General features: G+C 38.7%; 2 protein-coding genes across 4 annotated transcripts; one reads left to right on the top strand and one right to left on the bottom strand.

Annotated features, from left to right (window-relative positions):
* The first annotated feature begins 6,817 nt into the window (after window positions 1–6,817).
* Window positions 6,818–8,346, top strand: LOC122057032 (nuclear transcription factor Y subunit B-3-like). Its single transcript, XM_042619021.1, has 2 exons — window positions 6,818–6,945; window positions 7,119–8,346. The coding sequence occupies exon 2, from the start codon at window positions 7,345–7,347 to the stop codon at window positions 7,993–7,995; it is 651 nt and encodes a 216-aa protein (XP_042474955.1). The 5' UTR covers window positions 6,818–6,945; window positions 7,119–7,344; the 3' UTR covers window positions 7,996–8,346.
* A 4,218-nt stretch (window positions 8,347–12,564) lies between these two features.
* LOC122071079 (uncharacterized PE-PGRS family protein PE_PGRS54-like) lies at window positions 12,565–18,710 on the bottom strand. 3 transcript variants are annotated; one of them, XM_042635351.1, is made up of 2 exons: window positions 16,172–18,710; window positions 12,565–12,971 (listed from the first exon to the last, which is right to left on the bottom strand). In XM_042635351.1, the coding sequence occupies exon 1, from the start codon at window positions 18,440–18,442 to the stop codon at window positions 16,367–16,369; it is 2,076 nt and encodes a 691-aa protein (XP_042491285.1). In that variant the 5' UTR covers window positions 18,443–18,710; the 3' UTR covers window positions 12,565–12,971; window positions 16,172–16,366. The 3 variants fall into 3 exon arrangements, with proteins under 3 accessions (XP_042491285.1, XP_042491294.1, XP_042491301.1); XM_042635360.1 differs by lacking the exon at window positions 12,565–12,971 and adding an exon at window positions 14,850–15,528; XM_042635367.1 differs by lacking the exon at window positions 12,565–12,971 and adding an exon at window positions 14,850–15,414.
* Window positions 18,711–23,137: the final 4,427 nt, after the last annotated feature.

The raw sequence follows: 23,137 nt of genomic DNA, 5'->3' as shown, positions 1-23,137 counted from the left end.
AATTCTAGGGACTTCCTCGTATCAAAAAAACAAAAGAAAAAAAAAAACAAAACAAAAAAACAAAAAAACAAAAAAACAAAAAAACAAAACAAAACAAAAAAGCAAAAAAACAAAAAAACAAAACAAAACAAAAAAGCAAAAAAACAAAAAAAACTTTGTGGCGTTTGGGACAACGCATATGGACCACGGGTTGAAATCGTCTGCAATTCCGATCTCGTACAATTCCGTGCAATACCACCTTCAGGCAGTGACACGTGTATTGAAACCAATACAATGGCCCAGATCTGGTACAACTAATAAAACATTAAATCAGTGAAGAGGCATTTAAATCAGATCTGGGCCATTGTATTGGTATCAATACACGTGTCACCGCCTGAAGGTGGTATTACACGGAATTATACGAAATCGGAATTGCAAACGATTTTTTTCCATATGGACCACCCCACCTGACCATCATCAGGTAATGGGGCTCATCTCGCGACAGAAAGTGGTGGTCTGTTCCTTCAATTCAATTTTTTTTGTTTCCTTGTTTTGTTTCCTTGTTTTGTTTTGCTTCCTATAAAACAATGTAAATATGTCCACGATTCTTGCAAACTTTAATCATTTGGCCTTTTACTAAATGACCCCTCTCTCTCTCTCTCTCTCTCTCTCTCTCTTCTATGATCTGACTAAAGTTATTTATACATTAATTAAACCCTAAAATAAGTGAGAAGGGTGAGAAGTTGAAAAGAAAATTGATAAAAAAAAATATCCACTTTGTAGTGGAACACCCACGGCTCCAAAACAAACCCTCAACTAGAAAAGTGTCAAAAGAATAAATAAAAATATTAATAATAAGATAAAAGTTACAAAAACATACAATGATGGTAGTTTTGTTTTTTGGTAGAGATGATTGTAGTTGATGCTGTACATAAGTTTGTTTTCAATTAATTTTATTATTTTAATTCTCATAAAAAAAATTAATAAGATAAGAGCAAAGTAAAGTAAAGGGATTATGTACTCCATCAGGGAGTGTAGTGTATGCTTTTGTTTCTTGTGTTTATCTTTCTTCGTAAAATGTAAATATGTTATTTTCAAGGAAGGAGGAGAGATATAAACATAGGGACGCGCTAGAGTATGCTATGCTCTTGAACAAAGAACATTATCCTTAAAATAAGTGAGAAAAAACAACATCAATATCTAGTCTAATAGTTCTCAATGAAAATCTCTCTAAATCCAAGGCGTATCCTATGTTTACTATGATTCTTATTTTTTATTATTTTTTTCTCTCTCTAAAAAAATAAAAAAATAATATGAGATAATATTCATTGTCCGAGAGTTTAACGTATGCTAGCACCTCTCTCTCCTCAAGGAAAAGAGGGGGATGATAGCAATATTTACGTATAGGAAACAGCTCAGGTTCAGAGAACTCTTCAATAATTTCTAATACCAATTCATGTATTATTAGAAAAAGTATTGGGGATCACTAATTGGTCGTGTGCTCATTAAGCCACCATGGGGGAGGCACACAAGCATCTAACCAGGGGGCATAGGTGGTCTTTTTGCCACCCCTTGTGTCTTGCATAGGGGCACGCGACTAAGTAGCAATATTTTTTCTCTAATAAAAATGTGACATAAGTAGCAGCATTGGTAAAACTACCATGGATTTAGATATTGGTATTAGATTGGCCATCAAGAACAACAACAGCACAACTCATCCTTATCCCAACATGGATCCAAGAGAGAAAAAAAATAAATAATAATATTAAAAAAAAAATTCCTTTTGGACATCCCACTCACAAATTGGATTGGCCATCAAAGATGTGAATTTAGAATAGGAATCAAAACCAAAATTGAAACAGACCATTTAAAACCAAAAAACAAAATTGAAACCTACCATTTTAAAAATCAAACTGAAAAAATTATGTCTGGTTTTTTTTTAAAAAAAGTGAAATTTCATTTGATTCGTTTCAATTAAGACTAGAAAACCGTTTGTTTGAATTAAACCGTATCGAATAAACTGTAACAAGCTAAATCTATCGAATTGAACCTAAACCTACTAAAGCCTACAATAACGTATCTTTGTTTAAGTTGTGTGAAATTATCTATAATGGGTTTTTGGTTGAATAATATAAAATAAAATTGAAAAAAAAAATATATCAGATTTGAAAGTGTGGGACTCCATCATTGTGAGGTTATAATTTCCATTCCATTTTTATTTGAACCGGACTCCAATTTGTTATTTCCACTTAAATTTGAACCGGACTACTAAGATGCACAAACTGTGTATAGAAACCGAATTAAACCAAACTGATTCGATTTGGCTTTCGGTTCTGATCCGATTTGTACATGTATCATGAACCGCGAGATATCGGCAGAGGGTAAAATGGTCCTATCAGATCCGATACGGGTACCGTTGTGACGGTGTCGGCCATACTAAAACCTAGTGTGAAACTATGAATCTGCAATAGAGAGAGAGAGAGAGAGAGAGAGATCACGGGAATCGTCGGATAAAGTGAGGGAGAGATTCGTCGGAGAAAGTGAGGAGTAGAAGGGAGAAATCTTGAATGGTTGTGATGATTTGATCATCGTAGATCCAACGGTTGGTGCTTAAAGCATTGTGCTGGCCTCAACGGTTTTAAATCTTAGTATTGTATCGGCGTATCGGTCAATAAGTAAGAATAAGTAAGAACTGATACTGACACTAAGTCGTAACAATCTGCCGACACACAAAAAAAAATGGTTTTTTTATCTCGAAGTGGTCAGATACATCATGATACGGTGGATATGTACCAGTATTGATATTGATATCGTCAGTTACCGATAGGCACCCGACACCATGATTTAAACCCCTGATTTGCCTTCTGGATCAACGGAAATGTTCAAAAAAAAAAAAAAAAAAAAAAAAAAGCCGAAGAGAGAGGGCAAAATGATACCAGAAAAATCTATAAATCACATCAACTATGGTCTTCAAATCAAAATTAAGAGTAAGGGATTGCTATATGGTCGTGTGACCCCTACATCAATGGGGGGATAAGAAAATGCATGTAAAAACATCAATATAGATAGGATTCTTGATTTTATGGAGGGTGGGGTGATAATTTCATAAGCGATTGTGTCTAGGTGTAAGAACTATGCAACCAGGTAGCGTTCTTTTTCCCTTAAATTAAATATGAGAAGAAGAATGTTACCTGATTCTGTAGCCTCTGCACCCACATAGAGGCTAATGAAGGGATGCGTAGGGGCATCAACAGGGGTGGGGTCATCGTTTCACTAACCATCCCTCTGAGTTTGGACATAGAGACCACACAATTAGAGTAGCGTTCCCTTTTTCCATTCCAACTAATGTCGGAGGTTGTCAGGGTAGTTTACACAGTAAGAATTTACAAACTAGGAGCAAAAGAGAATAAGAAGAGAGAAGATGACTCTAAGCAACCGATGATCTTTAATGAGGAGGGGGTTTCCTTATATAGAGTTCAGACTTCAAAGGGTCTTAAGTCCACGGATTCCAAAATGTCTTCAATCCGTGAATAGTGTCTTGCTACAGTTCCGGTGGTAAATGCATAGTTTGATAGCAAAAGTGATATCAACATGTGCATCGTGGATGATGTCATTGTGATGAAATCTTCCAGATTCATCCTTGGTTTGTCCAATGTGAATCAAAGGTTTAACTGTATTTGGTTCAAGCCTAAATTTGGCCTGGTTATGTCTATTTTTTACTATCCGCATAACTCAGGGAAGGTGGTTTAGATTTTTTTTATCCTTCCATCATATTGTCAATATTATGTTTAATCACATAATCTAGCTTTCAGTTGAAGTATGGTCACTGAGGTCGATCAAATCAGCATCCATAGCTTATTGTAAGGCAATAGTGTGTTCTACATCTAAGAGGAGTTCTCGGGGTCCATCCAAAGTTAAATATGGACCCAACTTTTATGCACGGGTTGTGTTTGCAAACGATTGTGCCTCAACCTATATCATTTCTCTTTTTTTTTTATTAAAGATTTGCCTAACATTTTTCTGATCATTCAACCAACTTAAGAAATGAATTTTAGAATAAGTGCGTTTGAAGCTCATTTGGACTTAAATAGGTCCGTATTCCAATTAATGCTCGGTTAAGACCTGTTTAAGGAGGCCCGATTAAATCCTGACATCAACCGATCGATTATAAATCGTACCATGGCCCCCAAAGCTAGACTCGTTTACCTAAATGGACATTTACGGTATAAAGTTTCCAAGTGATCAAGCCTGATTAAGCTCGACCGATTGACACCCCCTAGCTGGGAGGACTCGGGCAAATTGGGGCGTTAGAGAGGATCCTAATGCTAATTCCAATGGAGATGTGCTTCTAACTCGTGGTAGTCATTCTATGGTAGGCAACTAGACAATTGTGTCACTACTCTAAGTCTAGGGAAGGCTGAATGTTTGACCTTTGGACTCACCACCTTTATTAAAAATAACAATAGTAGTACTAAGTGTGGCCTACTGGTCCCCTTTTTTGCCCTTTGTAGGTCTTTGTCTAGCCAAATGTGGGGCTTGGTACAGATAAAAAAATATTTTTTCAATAAACAGATTAATTTAAGGGATAAGATTAGGCACACCAAATAAATTAAGGCTATGTTTGGAAGTTAAGAAAATAAAAGAAAAAAATAATACAGAAAACGTAACCCATCTCGTGCTCCCCATTGGATTGTATTTCTCTCTCCCCCAACCTCTTGTGGAATGATGTTTCTACCCAAACCATCTTGTGATCTCCATTGGTACATGTCGTTAGCTTGCGAAAGACGGACGGCATGCCCAAACTTGGCTCTTAAATTAAATAAGGGTGGATCACTGTCAAACTGCATGGTCCTTGAACTAGCATGGGGGCAAAGACAACGCACATGGGGGTGTCAACAGGGGTAAGATTTTCATATCTTACGAAAATGTGTGCGTCATTTCACCCGTTTTGTGTTTGGACATAGGCACCACGCAGCGCGATAGAAATAATTTTTCCATTAAATAAATAACAACAATAAATAAGTTTTAGTGTTACATGGTGGACCACTGGACCTGATGAGGCCTTTTATATTTTTTATGAGCACAAACACTCAGAACAGTTTGCTAGTCAGCCCTAGATGACCCAAACCATTAAAAAAGTCTTGCCCACCCAACCAGTGGATCAACCATTTTTTTCTTTCTTTCTTTTTGGTTGCCTTTAAACAAAACCAATTCATCTTTCAATGATTATACTAAACCAAGCATTAGAATTTGTTATCCTAAGCAAATGTTTAACAATAATTAAAGTCCTCAAACAAGACGTAATCCCCCATTAGATTTGGCATCTTGTATCTTCCAACTTTAGGACTAAAAGGTCATCTATATCAGATTCTCAGTCATGGTCCGAGGAATCAGAACGATCCTATTTTGGCCGATTCGTATCAACCGGTTCATACTTGAATTTTAGGGTTCGATTCGATTCCAATCAATTCCAGCTGAATCAAGATTGGAATCCTTGGAAGTCGATTTCTGCTTACTTGAATCCATTGGTTCATTGCTTTATTTTGGTAATGTCTAATGAACCGAATAACAAAGCAAAAAGTAACCAAGCATTGGTATTAGAAGCGCCCATTTTATAAATTCAGGTCATTTTGGAGTGTAGTTTTCAAAATCGAACCAAATCGGGGGTCGGACCAAGAATGGAACTGCCCCTTTTCGATTCAGTCCACACTTAGGACCATCCGGTTCAAATCTGGGTTAAAAAAATGGGAAAATTGAAGTTTTGAAAACCGTTCAGTTTTTGTAAAATGTTTGATTCAGTTTGTGATTGTAGTTTGCTATAACTATTGCAATGATATGAGACATAAACTTATTTTTGACTTAAGGGTGTCAATTGGTCGGATTAGCTTGGTTTCAGTCGGGCTGAATATCTGTTATTAGGCTAACTCGAAACCAAACTGTTAAGAAAATTTCAATTTCATTTGATTTTGACTTTGATCTAGTTTCTTATTTATTTGTAATTGGACTACTATCTTCGATCTGATTTTTGTTTTACATGTATACACAAAGAAATCAATGGGAAATTTTTTGTTTTCTTGAGTTTTAGGTTTCTTATCTAATCACTATCAATTCAGTTTTCGTCTTTTATTGGGTTCATTCTACTTTCTAGTTTCGATGGATGCACTTGACCTGTAATGGTACTTCACAAATAGTCACGATCTTGCCTATTGTAATAATTTTTTTTTTCTTTGTTAACAATGGGTATCCAGGCCTTTAGCCTGATTAGCCCTATAGATCTATACTAACCCCAGAACCACTGCAACAATCAAACTTAAAGATGTTAGTAGAAAATAGTGGAATTGAGTCATGCAACCGATCATTCTTCTTAAGATTGTAGAGGTCTCAACATAGTACAATTATGAAAATATGAATCAAGATTGTAGAGGTCTCAGCATAGCACAATTATGAGAATACGAATGAGCCTTGAAGATCAAACAGTTCCAAGTTCCAACATACCTTTTAGTAGTTGTTGCATTCATTTATCGGGGCACACCGGACAACAAGTCTTGGGTCAATGGGTTTAAACCGGATCGGTTGGGCCACGCTTGACTTAACACTGCCGAGGGCTTCCGAAACAACAGTAATAGTGTAGACATCGGGCAGGGATCTTCGTTCTCACACCGACCACATGCCTCCAACGGTTGAGATCATTAGGTCACATGGATCAAACAACAAAAAACTTATCCACCAGACGCATACTTATCGATAAATAAACGGTCCTAAACTACCCACGTGTCAATCACGATGCGTTATATGGCCACAGATCCAACGGACCCGGCATTTGCTACCGGACTCCGTCTCTCTGCGAAAAAAAAAAAAAAAGGAACCAAATTACGCTCGCTGCTCTGTAGGAACTTTTCCGGCGTCTTTTCGAATTTCTCTCCGGGAACGTCCTCCCTACAAACGTCGGTGTCTGTTCTGAATCTGGTTACAACCCTCTTCTCCCTTACTATGATTCCATCCCAATCTTCATCCTTTGGAACCTTAATTTCTTCACTATTTGGTTTGTTTTAGCCGGAGAAGAGAGTGGAAATTCTTCAATTTATCTGTTCCTACTACTGAGTTCATGACTCTGTTTTTCCTGTCTCATCTCTTAGCAGTGGTTAAAAGGGGCGAGGGGGAGCCAAATGGTCTTATCTTTTGAGTTCCTCAATGACGGTGATTGAAGATTCATGATTTTTCTCTTCATAGCTTTCTCAATTGGTGTACTTTGCTGAAAGCCACAAACTGGAAAAAGAAAAAGGAAAAAGGGTTTTTTTTCCCCCCTGTAAAAGCAAGAAAAATCCTCTTTTTGTAGTTTCTCCTGATCTGTAGTTGCCGAATTTAATGGCGGACTCGGACAACGATTCCGGAGGTGGGAATAACAGCAACTCCAACAGTGAGTTCTCGCCGAGAGAGCAAGACCGATTCCTTCCCATAGCCAACGTGAGTAGGATCATGAAGAAGGCACTCCCTGCCAACGCAAAGATTTCCAAAGATGCAAAGGAGACAGTCCAGGAGTGCGTATCGGAGTTCATAAGCTTTATCACCGGTGAAGCTTCCGACAAGTGCCAGAGAGAGAAGCGGAAGACAATCAACGGCGACGATCTACTGTGGGCCATGACTACTCTGGGATTCGAAGAGTACGTGGAGCCCTTGAAGATTTATCTCCAGAAGTTTCGGGAGATGGAGGGAGAGAAAAGCACTATGGGTGGTCGTCTAGGTGAGAAGGACGGCTCCGGTGGTTCAGGTGCCGGAGGATCAGCCGGCGGTGGCAATGGCAGTGTTGTAGATCCTGGGAGTGGTGGCGCCGGTTTCAACGGAGGTGGAATGTATGGTGGGATGCAGTCGGCGATGATGATGATGGGGCGTCATCAAGGACAGATGTACGGTTCTGGACCTTATCATCAGATGGCTGTGGGTGGAGGTGTTCCTAACCAAACCGGCTCCGCCAACTCCATCAGTGGTGGTAGGACAAGGTATGCCAATGATGGATAGATCGAAGGCTGGGATTGTTTCTATGGTGGTATAGGTAACTTGTTTTCTACTGCTCTCTTTTTTTTATGTGAATTTTTCAGGGCCTTTAAGTCATTATAAAGTGGTTAATTGGGACTAATGAGGCTTTTTTAGGGATTAGAGTTGTTAATTTTTGTGGGATTAAGGGGGGTTTGGAATTTGTAATTTAAGTGGAGAGGAGGGAGTAAGAGTAATACTAATATGTAACAGCAACAGAGGGAAAGAAAAAAATATATATATATTGTGTAACATAAAGATTGTAACCTTCTAATGATGGCTTAGTTTCTTCTATCTAATAATCTAATTTAGAGGAACATAGATTCCTACTATGTACTCTGGAGTTCCAAATTTCTCATACTCTTCCACCCTAGAGAATCAAAATCGGAATTTGGGGTCGAATTGGTTCCTGTTGATGTCTATGTCTATCCGAATTGGACCAGAATTTGGTCCAAAAACATTCGAACCGGACCTTAGATCTGAAAAAATCGATAAAAAAAAGCCCTAGGATCGACCCTTAAATATGAAAGAAGTAATTTCCTCTATTATTTTGAATTCCGGTAGTGATCTTAGATTTATAAAAGAATCTCAACATGATGGTGTACATTGTAGCCATAGCAAAAGGGGTGAGGATTGCAACCCGAGGAAGTCGACTACTATTACGTCCTTGTCATGAAAGGTGAGGATTTGTGGTAACCTATCAGGATAGCCTTGAATTTCTTTCTTTTGCAAACAAACACACTTTATGGTCTGCTTTAACCAAGTTAGGATAAAAGCGTGAGTAGAGGTGAAAGACATTCTTTTCGAGCAAGTCATCTCACTCCTCGTCAACCATTATAAAATTTCCTCATCAATTCTTATCTTTAGGTTCCCATTGGCCTTAGCTTGACCCATTGGCCTCAGCTTGACCTAAGGGGTGGTAAAATGACAAGTAATCTTAAACTTTTAGGCGCGGGGTAAAGCATTGTTTCGATGTGAGTCAGGAGAGAAGTGAGTCAACCATTAGTCTCTCCTTTTGGACATCTAGGAGTAAAACATTGTTTCAATGTCAGCCGCAAGAGCAGTGAGTTAGCCATTTGTAAATATGCTTTTATTGGTGAAGAGGATTTTGGAAGGGGGAAGAGAAGAAGAAAAATAAAAGATGGTAAAAAAGGGGAAAAGATCCTATTTTTACATAAAAAAGAGAAAAGGTTGCACACCACTGGTATACTCCAAGTTAGCGGTAGCTTGTTGTGTCTCTCTCTTCCCCCTTTGAAGTAACCCATGCCCCTTCAATATGTTCCTATCTGGTGCCCCCATTGGTGCTTCTTACTAGCTTGCCACATGCGGGTGATATGCCCATCTCAAAAAAAAAAAAAAAAAAATGAGAAGAGTTTTTGCCTGTTTGGGACTGATATGGTTCAATCCATATTGATATCTTGTACTCTAAAACCCTGTATGATACTCTTTACTTGAGAATATATTTCACTTCGATGCTGTTCCTCCCACATTGAGCTGGGACTTTTGTGTTAGTCAAGCCAGAAATTTGCCAAAGAATTAAAGGATTGTAATTAATCACTGTACACTGCAAGGGCATGTCTTGTTTCTGGGTTCTGACATGTCAAAAAAAGCAACAAACAATAAAAAGAGTTGAAAGAATGAATATAAACGAACAAATGTTGAAAACAAGGTCATCAATTTCATATATCTCTCTCTTTCTCTCTCTCTCTCTCTCTCTAGGTGAATACTGAGGTAGAGATGTAGGGAACCCTTTTTTACCAAAAAGAAATAATGTAGGAAACCCTTTACCACTTCCTAAGTTCCTATCCTGTTGTCTCCATTTTTAGTGATGTATATGAAAGAATGACAAGTAAATCTTATCATGTAGGGTGGGAGTGGGACATATCCTCCATTTCCATTCTGAGCAATATAATTTATACAAAATTACAGAAACCTCCCTTAAGTGTATGAAATAATGGCCAAGAGCACTTTCTCAAATGGTGATATGAATGTTCCTTATTCCAGTTTCTCCTAAACATTTATACGTTTATGGTAAGTAGTCTCTCAAACCCACATTTCAAAAATTGGAATCGAATCGGTTAAATTAGCCGATTTTGGATTGAAGTTGGCTGTGACTGATCTAACCGATCTAGCTGATTCTCTTTGATTCTGATCGATTTGAATTGAAATCAACATTGATCAATTCAATATCTTATCCCGATTTTTAATTCAATACTCTCACTATGCCCAGTTAAGTTCATTTCATAGACTATGGATATCTCTACACCCCCAGTATACGTCAAGGGAACGATTCCCTGGCCTTTGATTTCCATATAAAAAACACGAGAAGGATAAAGACTCTTTCACTTAGATTCTGATCAATTAGATATCTTTCATAAAAAATCATAAGAAAATGTGACGATTTTTTCTAGGAAAACCCCAACGACCCCCAATAAAATCCCATTTTCTCATTTTCTTTGGGAAAATAATCACCCAGTGGAAAAGGAACTAAGGAAAGTGTCCTACACTCCTTTCTAGAGTAACCACTAGAAAGGGAAGTTGTAGCTTATTACTTTTCCTCTCTAGAATCCTAACAATTATTTTATCAAGTAAGAAAAGTTCTTTATGGGAAAGACTGAGGTATTATCTTCCCTCCCTTTTTCTGCTAATCAAAGCTAATGATATTTATCAAATGCTTAGGATAATCCAATCTGGGTCAACGGTTTCTGTTACGGGCATAGTTAACAAATTCGGATTCGGAAATTATTCGGGTGGAAAATTATTCGAAATAATTCGATTGGTTAATTTAAGGATTCGGTAAAAAAAAGGGTAAAAAAAATGGACAAAATAAAAATCGGAGTCGGAATCAGATTCGAGAATTATTCGATTAAAAAAATAAAAGTTGGTCAAAAAATTTGGATAAAACAAGATTACAACTACAATAAAACAAATAGATAAATTGACCACAAAAAATTTTCACTATCCTTTTGCTTGGGTTCACAAGACCCATATTGCACTAAGACGCACTAAATTTTCAAAATTAAAGCAACAATATAAAAGAAGATTGATCGATACGGTGATATGAATCTATACTAGTCCCCCATAATCTCAAATTATCCATCAAGGCTTGATATCTCCCCTATGTTAGGATGAACTGATGAAGTTATGAGAAAGAAATGGAACAAAGAGTAAATTCGTATGATTGTCATAGAACAATTAGGTGGAGAAAAAAGATGAGAAGAAGAAGGCGAAAATTTGGGGGAGAAGAAGATGAAAAAAAAAAAAAAAAAAAACTATTTTGGTGGTGGGTACAGTGGGTTTCATATATGACATTTTGTTTTGTTTTGTTTTGTTTTGTTTTTAAATACTGTTTAAGTGGATCGAATAATTTGGTTTAATTCTATTCGACCCGAATTATTCACGTTTTAAAATCAAATTAGTAAAAAACGTGTTTTTTACCAAATTTTATTTTTAATTCGGATTCGGTCAGAATTTTTTTTTTTTAATTCAAAAAAATTATGTTATGATTATTCGGCCGAATTATTAACTAGGGTTACGGGATCAGCCTTGGCCGATTTGAATTGTTTGGAATTGGTCAGTCTCAGCCGATTTGACTATCTGTTTCCTTGGATTAGCATGTAATGGAATCCCCCCCACCCAACCAATGGTGCCACGGTAAATGGCATCACATGGTTTTTCAACCGGACCCTCATATCAAAGAGAGAAGAGATCAGCCTACTTCTATGCCTTCTTTTCTGCAAGTCTGACTGTCTGGAGTTCCCTCTTTCCTTTTATCTTCTGAATATATGATCAGACGCAGCTGGGTGTGAAAAGACCCAACCCCGCACACTCATGAAATTTTGACGCTCAACTATATCTAGGTGTAGAACTGTTGAGGGTGCTCAAACCGGAAAGCAAGGTCTGGATCTGGGACTTTTCCTTCCCATTTGAATTGAGGTAAATTTGGTCAATAGGATGACAGAAAATATAGCTCACCTACTACTGCTTTTCTCGAAGAAGTGAGAAAAGAGAGGAAAAAGAAGGAACATACGCTAGAGAGATGGAGAGGAGAGAGAAAATGTCAAGAAGAAAGAGAGTGAGAAAGCGAAACCTTTTCTGAACAAGAGATCATGTGTTTTAGTTGAGGAGTTCAAACTGTATTTGTAAAGGGCCAAGTTTCCCTTCTCTTCACCATGGGTGAAGATATTTTTCATCCAATGAACATCATTGTTTTTGTGTAAGACTGTAGGAACAATGAAAGGCAGTTTGAATCGAAGAGTGCTCTGATGGCTGGGGCGCCCTCAGAAAATGTGCCTGGGTCCTCCCTGGCCCCTACTAGGGGATACTGAAAAATAATAACAAAGATATATCTAGTATACGATAGAGTAAGCACAACCCTATGCCCTCAAACCCCATTAATTTCAAAACCTGGAATCAGACACAGTATCAGCCTCCATTAATTCTGATTCAGATCAAATCGGAATCAGTTGGGAACCAGCCAGCATCAGCCAAAACCCTAGAAAATGGAATCAGGAAGAAGCAGGAAGCATTTCCACATATCTATAATTTCTCAGATTTTTGTGTGGATCTAGCCATAAGAGGTGGTAGATTCTATATTTTGTCAAAAATAAGTTCTAAGTGCATTCATCGCCAGCATAAACTGGAATCAAGGGTGGTCAATTTGGAATCAGCTTGTCCCACCGATTCCAATTCTATTTCCAAATCCATGCAACCAAGAACCAACCACTGTCATCTAATAAACACTAATAATTTGGTTTCATAAAGACAAGGAACGTCATGAAAAGGAAACATTAGAAAGGTAAATAGTTTAAGTCAAACTAAAATCTTATATTCTCATGTCTCTTTCTCCTCTCCCTCTGGAGCTTTGGTTTCTGCCTTTCTCCATGAAGAATCAAAATCAGCCCACGTGCAAAGACAAGGATATAGCAGCCCCACTTCCTGGATTCCAAATGACCTTCAAACTGCAGAGAGAATATATCAGTAGAGTAGAACATGGAATCATCAGCTCATAGTTAATCAGCACAAAAGCAAAACTAGTTAAACCGAAAAGGAAATGATACAAGACTACAAAAGGAATAAGCTGCAAAAGAAGATTTAGGCACAATCAACTCTTAGCCTCACATTTCGGTAGGCTGGAAAAACATAAATCTTGTACAAGATATTAAAACATACTATTCTGTTTTCGAGTCTTATCTCTGTCAGGTCTATCTCTAGAAATGTGAATAGCCAAAACTGCAAGAAAATGACTGTTTTGGTGGAAACAATGTTCAACTTGGTGGCTCTCCTCTCTGTTAAGCTCAGTGTAATTCTCTCATTTTGCTTGACAAATTCTAATCTGATAAAAAAACAATAACAAACAACTGCAAAGTAGAAAAAGCAGAGAATACCTAAATGACAAACACCTTTAGTATATTCTAAGGAGCCAATGATCTTACAGACGAACATACATAGGGCTGTACCAACCATATTACACCCACAGGATCAATTGTTTTTGCATATCGATTCTCTCAGGCAGAGCAGATTAGATAGGTGGATCACAATGACGCTTCTATTCTTCTAAGGACTCACATACTTTTCACTTTTGTTTCTTTAAAACTGTCTAGAAAAATTGAACAGCAACTGGACACCGTACAATTCCCATATTTCCAACCAATTCATCGTCAAAAACCATTTACCACCATTCACTACAAGACCCACATTATCACTTATTATCTTCAATTATAAACCCCATTCACTGGATTCTTCAACATAAAACCCAAATTTTCCTAGAGAATTTTCCCACCTAACAGCTAAGCACCGCATCCAAAGCTGGAGAGAAATCAAATATATTCAAATTAGCCATCTCCACTAAAACGATTCCATCAGGTTTCATCGAATCCTACTGACATTAACCATGTCTCAACCAGATCATTCAATAAGTATTTTGCAAAAGAATAATAGCAAAATATTGAAAACATGAACGATAACAAATAAAATATAAAGATTTTACCTCTTGCATGTAAAAGTCCAGTTGGCGGTCTCATTCGGTTAATATATAATTTCAGGTAACATAAGTTATCACTGATATCTTTCAAAGGATGGCACCAAATGAACACAACTGCATACCATTAAACTATGTGGTCCTACCTTATGGTGTGGAACATCATTTGACTTGAACAAAACCATAAACATGAAGCACTAGTACTTAATCATTAGAGAGAAAATAAAGGAAACAAAAAAATGAAAGCTAGAATGTGATGAAGGGTCATTTAGAGTTGGACAGTTTTACAAAGTTTAAATATGAAGCAATTGTCAGAATTCTATTTAATAATAGGAACTGGGAAATTTTGATCAGGTCAAGAAAAGGATTCCTCTAATAAAACAGAAGTTTAGCTCAGGATTCTTAGGGGTCATGGTTGGATGGAATTGGTTTGGCCAGTGTAAGCCTGAGGTTATTTTGGTGCAGGAAACCAAACTCAAGTTACTGAAGCTTGCAGTTGTATCTGTTTTATTGGGTCCAGTAGAGGACAGGAACTACTATCAGCTATTGAAAGTCGGACAGAAGGCACAGAAAATAAGATGTCAAGAGAAGGACCAAAATAAGGAAAATTAAAGAAAGCACAAATGAACAGAGATAGAGTGGAGAAATGAGACACCACCAAAAAGAACTGGGAATAAAAGCAGATAAGTAAAGTGGTAGGACCATAATTTTAGCAGCAATCCATACAGAAAATCCACCAACTCTTCAATGGCAATTAAGTTTAAGAAAAAAAAAGCTGGGCACACAGAGAATCTGAAGCTTCCAGGATAGCATGTAAGATCTCAACATGCCAACGACATACAGGCAAGAAAAAGACTAATGACAGAATGCCAAATCATAGTTACTCCTCTTTTTTTTTTTCTATTAACAATACGATTGTATTAGATGTAGGAAGGGGCAAAGCCCATATACAAAGGTTGAAACGATACATAGGGAGCTGCAAAAGAACTACAAAATGCTAAAATAAGAAAGATACAAGAACATTCTAGCCATCTTCCTTTTCCTACTGATGAATACAATTATATTGGAGATAGGAAGGGGCAAGCCCCATATACAAAGGCTCACACATAAGGAACAGCAAATGAACTACATCCAGAATTTACAATGATGGCCTGAAAAATCCTAATACAATCATGCACAAAAAAAACCCCTAACAATACAATGATGGACCAAAAATCCTAACATTCCCCATAGGTGTATACATTCTGATTTAACAAAAAAGATGTATAGCTGGCCCCCACAACTTCTTTCAATAGTGGAAACTGAAACCCAAGTTACAAGGTTGCCATTGCTCTCCACCGCATGAACTGATAACACCTTTACTTCAGGCATGCAGTTGTTCCTCTTCTTCCAACACATTCCATAATACAGCAAACGGATCAATCCTGCACAGCATCTTCCTTTTTGATCAAAAGGTTCAACTTGTCAAGCAGCTTTGGTCCTTCATAAAAGCCAGACTTGTCCATTCATCCCCAAATAAACCCAACAGCAAGGTTACACTGTGTAAGAAAATGTAATTTTGGCTCTCACCATAATTTTCTTATTCATCAAAGATAACAACTAGATTACTAGAGTTCATCATACAGATCCAATACTCATAGGACATAATCAGAATGTGCAATTCTGTGTTTAAATATCAGTGACATGGTCTTTCATGTGAAAAAAGGAGAGAGGGTTCTGTCATTCAATTTATTCCTATCAATGGGGCTAAATTCAGGTTAGTAGAATGCTTCTATAATTATACCACAAAATAATAGAGTAACTGAACGTTCAAGATTTTAGTTGCACTCCTAACTTCTGTATTCCTGTGTCAAACACTAATCCTGAGTTCTCCAAAAACAGCGCCTAATGACTATGTCATTGCTGGTTTGTAGGCACAGAAAAGCATCAGAACCTCCAAACAGAGACACTAGCTGTGACTCTGGAGTGTGGATTAACATTTAGCACCTCCAAAAATTGAATAGATAGGCAAATAAAAAATAATTAAAATATGCACAATATGGCACAGCTCTGGGGAAAAAGTGGGAGGCTCAATAAGAAAGAAGTGTGTCATTAGTCTCATGACCATTGGAGAAACTACAAAAAAGAAAGAACCATACAAGAGAAGATTTAAAGCATAACATCTTCAAGTATTGAACTTACTTTTCAACATACTTCTGCAAGAATATTCTTCAGCAAGATATCGTAGGTAATGGAGTCCATACTGGTACAACAGGGCAGCAATCTCAACAGACCACAAACCTCCACATAATTATGTACTTAAAATTTTTAATAACCATGAAGATCCCACATAATTCAGAATTTCATTAGCCAGCTGAACAGATTCAAAGCATTTAGTCAGTCTGAGGGTAACCGCCGTCTCTTCCCATATTCAGCATCCCTTGACCTTGACCGTTGATCTTCCTCTTGTGATAGCTGTGACCTGCTGTGGGTCCTTGAAGATCTTCCTCTGTCCCACTCATCATCATGTTCAGATTCACGGTCCTTGTATCTGTGATGATCCAAGTATCTGTCTCTGTCATCTCTATTATGATCCCGGTCACGATCTCGTTCCCGGTCTCGACCAGTTTCTCTATCCTCACGATGCCTTCTTTCTGACCAATCATGATCATGACCCATATCTTTATCCCTTGGTAAATCTCTATCTGATCCTGGTTCTCTATCATCTCGATACCTTCTGTCAGAAGCTCCAGACCAGTCCCGCTCAAATGTCCTTTCTTTCTCCTTCATTACATAGTCCCGATCAAAGGCCCTCTCTTTCTCCTTCATTGCATTAGGCCACCCCCCTCTCTCATGGCTTCCTTCTCCATATTGATGGTCTGATGCAGCATCATCCCCAAAACTAGACTCTCCTGCCCTCCCACCATGCTCATCACCAGCCCATCCAGCTGCATTAGGATCAGACCACATTCCCATTCCATGTCCCTCAACAACAGTAGTAGGCATCATCCCCATTCCATTTGTTGGCATGCCCCTCCCAAAAAATGCAGGATTAACATGAGGAGCCACTCCAGGCAAACCCATGCCACCGACTGGAGGGAATGATGGCATCATCCCTGAAAAAGAAGCAGTTGGTGCAGCTGGGAAACCTCCATAACCACCCATCCTCCCCATGTGTGCTCCATAACCTGGATCAAAGCCCTGATTCATCATCGTTTGGGGATGCAACAGTGGTTGGTTTGTTGCTAGCCCCTGCCCAAATCCGTTGCCAGCATTGCCCATTATACCCCTCCCACCCATTCCACCAATTCTGTTTCGCATTGGTCCAACTTGCCCCCTATTCCCCATTCCTTGGCCACCACCTCTTCCCCAATTGCCCCTTCCATGATTTCTACTCCCATCTCCGCCTTGATAATTCCCACCTGTTGCAATGGCATTCCCACCACTTCTACCTCCAACATCCCCTGCTCCCCTTCTCCCCGGAGGAAGAGATGCCTGGGTCATCTGTTGGTTCTTGTTCACCTGGGCCTCTCCCATTTTCCTAACACTGTATGGTGAAGCAAAGGCCACAACGCATGACCTCCCATTAAAGACATGCCCATTCATCCCTTCCTTGCAAGCTGTTGCTGCAGCAGGATCATAGAATTCAGCTTGGCAATACCCTTTCGACTTCCCACTCGCCTTTTCGTCAAAAAATTTTACCTCCTTCACAACCCCATATTTGCTGAGCTCTGCCTCAAGCTCAGCATCCGTTGTCCACCAATGCAGATCACCCACAAAAAGAATGGTCCCGCCACCACCACTGGCACTCCCAGACCCGCCACTAGCAATTGCATTTCCACCCACTCCACCCACTGCCCCTGCCCCTGCCCCTGCCCCTGCCCCTGCCCCTCCTGCCTGCCTCACATAACCCTCATTGGCAATATTCCCAAAGCCTACGATCTGAGATTGTTGAGTCATTCCCTGAGAAGGCATAGAATTATTAACATGCTGCCCTTCAGTTTCAACCAATTTCCTGGATGAAGGGCCCAAATCAATCCTCATTCCACCACCACCAGCCGATACAGGGGCCGACCCTTTCGGAGCTAACTCATTGCCTCTAAACCCTAAATTCTGATAGCCCTCTAATCTAGCAGCAACTCTAGTAACACCTACCGGTCCCGAAGCACCAACACCCTGTTCAAACTTACTTTCTCCAACGCCGACACCACCACCACCACCACCACCATCAGTGGCACCCTGAACCCCAGGGATTAAAATCCCCGTAGACTCAGCAGCCGACTCGATCTTCCTGTCCGCTTCCCCATTTCTAAAGCCCACATCTTCGTTCCTGCGGAGAGACTGAAGAAACCCTTCACCTACATTAACATCGTTGTAAAGATCTTCGTAGTCGTCATCCTCTTCTCCTAAGAAAACCTCGTCAGCAACGGCAGAGATCGCTTCGTTCCGATCTCCTCCGTCACCCTCATCCATGACTTTCTCTCCCACAATATGCAGATATGTTTCGTTCTAGTGAATTCAACCCGATTTTACAAACTAAAATATAGATTAAAATCACAAGAGATTTTGTTTAGCTCCTTACCTGAAAGTTGGAAATTTTTGGCCCAGAAAATAAAGAAACTGTGCCGTAAAGGAAACCCTAATCTGCGAAGTTAGAGAGAGAAGAGATTGAGGCAGGGAGAGAGGGACTTGAAGTTCCGAGTTTGAACAGTGAAATTGAGGTTAGGTGATGTTGCTTTCACTGTAAAAGCGATTTTAACTTTCAACGTTCCAAAAAAAATGTTTTTTGTTGTTGTTCTCGTCCTATGGGAATCAAAAAACGGAATAAAGCGTTTGATGCCGTTATGGTGTTTTTTATGTTTTTTATTTTAATTTATTTAACAAAAATTGGATAAAGAAAAACTAGAAACGAGAATTAACGGAACAACAAAAAGTAGTTCCGTCGTTTCAATTTCATTTAAAAAAAAATGGCATTTTGATACGGAAACTGAAATTTCTGTTTTTTACACGAAACGTCGTTTCTGGAACACATACGTTACCATACCTGAGTAGACTCGGTCGTGATAAGTTTTTTCATAGATCATACATTTCTTGACTATTTTCATGCACATCTTTAACGTATCTTATGTCTCTTTCGATACCATTGAAGTCTAGAATGATTTTATTATTATTATCGTAAATCCTAGCAAGTTCATGATCAACAAGATTAAGGCAAAAACATCTGTCATATAGATCATTAACTCGGTTGGGCTGAGGGGGGGTACTTAATTAGTTCTTAACTCTAGTTCCATAAGCAAGCTATGGTGGTGGTATTTGTATCATAAAACATGATATGCAAGCTTGAGGTTGTGGCCGACCTAATTTACATTCTTAGGTGTCCTAACAAAGGCCAACATTTTGTACTGGAAAGTCTTAGTACCTGTTCTGGATGGGAGGTAGGTAAGCACAAACAAGCGTTTTCCCACACGAATGAATGCGAGTAGAAGCCTAGGCCCAACACACACGAGTAGGGGGAGGGTGCTACCTAAAGAACCGCACACAATGATATTGGATTGGCACTATGAGTGGGAATCATAGTTTCAAGCCCTACGGACTCCCTCTAAATCTTTGACGCCACTCTTGGAAAAGAAAAAAGGGGTTCAGTGAGATCGATGTAGTGAATGCTAAACGTGAATTCTCTTAAAACATCATCTGCTATATTTCAACTTGAAGCAGCCCCAATCATCTGGGATAAGGTTTAGAATTTCATGGTACATGTGATTCCATAAAAGACACAAAGAAGGCAACAACTATCAACAGGTAATGCTTTTTTCTAATTGTGTGCCCTGCACTAGTGAAAGAGAGTGGGGGTTGGGGGAGCAAAAAAAATGTGTATGAGATATCAACATGAAAGGGATTTTTTTATTTCAAAAGGGATGAGGTAGTAATTTGCACGCCACTATGTTTTGGCCCAGGGGCCACTCGACCAAACAAACTTTTTTCTTCTCTATAAATAAAAAGGTAGGGATCTTCTTATAAGAAATAAGTTTCATTTTTTTTTGGTAATGAGAAATCTTATTGAGAAAAAGACCGGTTACAAGCCGAGGCTTTAGCTACGCACAGCCATAGTTATCAATTCGGCCGAACCGAATTTTTTCGAATTTTATAAAAAATTCGGACCGAATCCGAATTAAAAATAAAATTCTTTAAAATTCGCGACTTTTTCCAAAATATAAATCGCGAATAATTCGGACCGAATCCGAATTAAACCGAATTATTCGGTCCATTTAAACATTATTTAAAAAAAAAACCAAAAAAAAAAAATTAAAAAAATAAAAAAATAATTTTTTTTAAAAAAAAAACCCCAATAAGATTTTTTGACCGCTTTTTTGACCGAATCCTTAAATTAATCGTCCGAATTATTCCGAATAATTCTCCGTCCGAATAATTCCCGAATCCGAATTTGCTAACTATGCGCACAGCTAGAGGAGCCAAGGAGTGGATTGAGGCCAAACTGTCCTACAGCGGACGGACAGTCCTCTCCGAGCAAGGGTGTCGACAATACCATTAACCTCACTTAGAATATAAAAGAACTGACAATCAATAGGTCTCGTAGAAATCATTCTAATATCCTCAATGATTGGCGAGATTTCAATTGGGGCACTCGCACAGGGATTAGATAGGATCCTAATAACCTCTTGGTTATCAAATTCCTCGACAAATCGAAATTGGCCGCTTGCAATTGCAGCAATGATACCATCTCTGAAAACTTTAGCTTCACCACTAATGGCAGACGTCATTTTAACATGATCAGAGATAGCCAACACTTGAGAACCAACATCATCTCTTATGAGATAACCCACACCACCCGCTAAGGAGTCTTTGATAAAAGATGCATCGACATTAATTTTAACAAGACCTGGTGGGGGGCTGATCCAACATAGCTAAGGAGAGATAGCATGAATTGTGGAGGAGCGTAGTTGTTCCTTGTCAAAGTGAGACTTGGAGAATTCCTGATACAAACTATTAGCTATTTGAATTACTTCTATTGGAGAACCCTGGATCTTCTTGAAGAGGAGGTCATTGCGAGCTAGCCACAAAGCCCAACAGATGAAGGGGCATTTGCTGAAACTCTCCTTGCGGCAAGTTTATCATGATCACTTAGAGAACACCAGTATTGAATTCATTCTGAGGAAGGAAGATTCACATCATTAGGAATACGGTGGGATAAAGAAGAACCAAACCATATCGCTTTAGCAAATGGGCAATGCAGAAAAGTATGATCCACTATTTCATTTTCAGCTCCACGGTGATTGCAAATAGGGTCTATTGGGATTTGTCTTCTTCTAAGCCCATCAGCAGATGCAATGCCATCGGCATAAATTCTCCATAAGAAAGATTTGAGTTTTGGGAGAGTTTGGCAGCCCCAAATGAGATTCCAGATATGAGGAGGGGTCTGGATGGTTGGAGAATGGTGGGAGGATGAACATTTATGGGCATCTATCTCTTCTTTTTGGTTGGAAAGGAAATGATAAGCAACTTTCACTGAGAACATCCCATTCCTTGAACCGCTCCAAACATGAGAATCATCCCTTGGTAAGAGACTTAACTTAATTTTCCTAATCTCGTGTACATTTGGTATGGAAAACCATAATTGAAGAAGATCTTCTCACCATACTCTGTTGTGAGGGTCAATGATATCAGAGACAAAAACCAAAGGGCAGCATGGTGGAGGAGGGTGTTGGAGCAAGAACCCTTTAGATGTGGGGATCCACTTATCATCCCATAAGTGAACTCTATTACCTAAATTTACAAACCATCTTTTAGCACCTGTCTCCCATGGAGAATACTTCGCCATGCCTAGGATGGGCGATGACCAAGTCTAGCAAATAGAAAATCCCAGTTTGGATAGTAAATAGCTTTCAACTGTTTTGCTCACCAAGAGTCCGACTCTTTCCAAAGTTCCCATGTGACCCTGGACATAGAGCTATGTTTTGTAATTTGGGATGCTTTAGACCAAGACCACCTCTAGATTTGGATTTGCACAACCTATCCCAAGAAATCCAATGGATTTTGTTACCATTCTCCCCTTGGCCCCAATAGAAATTGGAAGAGGCTTTGCAAATCATCTCGTGATGGGATTGTGGGAGCTTAAAGTGAGAGGCAGCATAGCTTGAGAGAGATGAGGCTACAGATTTCAGCATAACTTCTTTGACGGCATGAGATAGAAGTCTCTCTTTCCATCCTTGGATGCGATTGCTAGTCTTATCTTGAATATCCTTGAACAAAGAAGCTTTGTTTATGCCAAACTCTAGAGGTAAGCCAAGGTATTTGTGAGGACCCTCTCTATACTTAACATGCAACATTATGGGGAACCACCTTTTAAGCCAGGGTGCTATATTCGGGCTAAAGGTGATAGTGTATTTCGCTCAATTGATAGCCTACCCACTAGCTTGACAATATATATCCAAACACACTTTTATATTATGAACTTGTTCAAGCCGAACTTTGGAAAATACAACACAATCATCAGCAAACAAAAGATGCGAGATTGGAGGGGCACAGTTGTTGGGATTTAAAATGTAACCGTAAGCATACGGATCAGTGTTACGGGTCGAACACAGGGAGAGCAGCCACTTTATTTTTTTATTTCTTTTAATAATGCGAAAGTGAACCGATTAATGGTTGTGATTTAATTCTAATTACCGTCCTAAACATATGTATCTAAAATAACGTCCTAACCATTCGTCATCTAAGAATTTAAAGACGCAAGCCACGCAATTAAAATTAAATAAATAAATAAATGAAAATAAATAACCCACGCAATTTAAAAAAAAAATAAAGGAAAAAATGCTGAAATAAAAATAAAGTAAAAGAAAGGGGAGAAAGCTAGAGAGAGACTCACAAGTAGGTTTCTCTACTTACCCCGAGAGATACATCATAATATGAGCTTCCTTACTTGACCAGAGAGTCACTCTTACAAGGGTTACTCTACTTGGCTTTAGGGAAAGGGAGACCATTAAAATAAAAATAATATATTGACGGTTTTATGGCTAGGAGGGGCAAAGCCAACACATACACTAGCCATAAACCTTAGGGGAAAGGGATAGCAATAAAGTAACGACTGAAATTAAAATCTTAAATTAAGAAAGAAAGGGTAGTCAGAAGAGGGAATGAGAAAGGGGAGAG

The sequence above is a fragment of the Macadamia integrifolia genome, chromosome 2 (genome assembly GCF_013358625.1).
Source record: "Macadamia integrifolia cultivar HAES 741 chromosome 2, SCU_Mint_v3, whole genome shotgun sequence".
Lineage (NCBI taxonomy): Eukaryota > Viridiplantae > Streptophyta > Magnoliopsida > Proteales > Proteaceae > Macadamia > Macadamia integrifolia.
Note: the sequence above shows the minus strand (reverse complement) of the source record. Positions and strands in the feature narration are given on the sequence as shown.

Coding starts and splice junctions, on each gene's coding strand:
- LOC122057032 (XM_042619021.1), top strand. CDS start 7,345: ATGGCGGACTCGGACAACGATTCCGGAGGTGGGAATAACAGCAACTCC.
- LOC122071079 (XM_042635351.1), bottom strand. CDS start 18,442: ATGGATGAGGGTGACGGAGGAGATCGGAACGAAGCGATCTCTGCCGTT.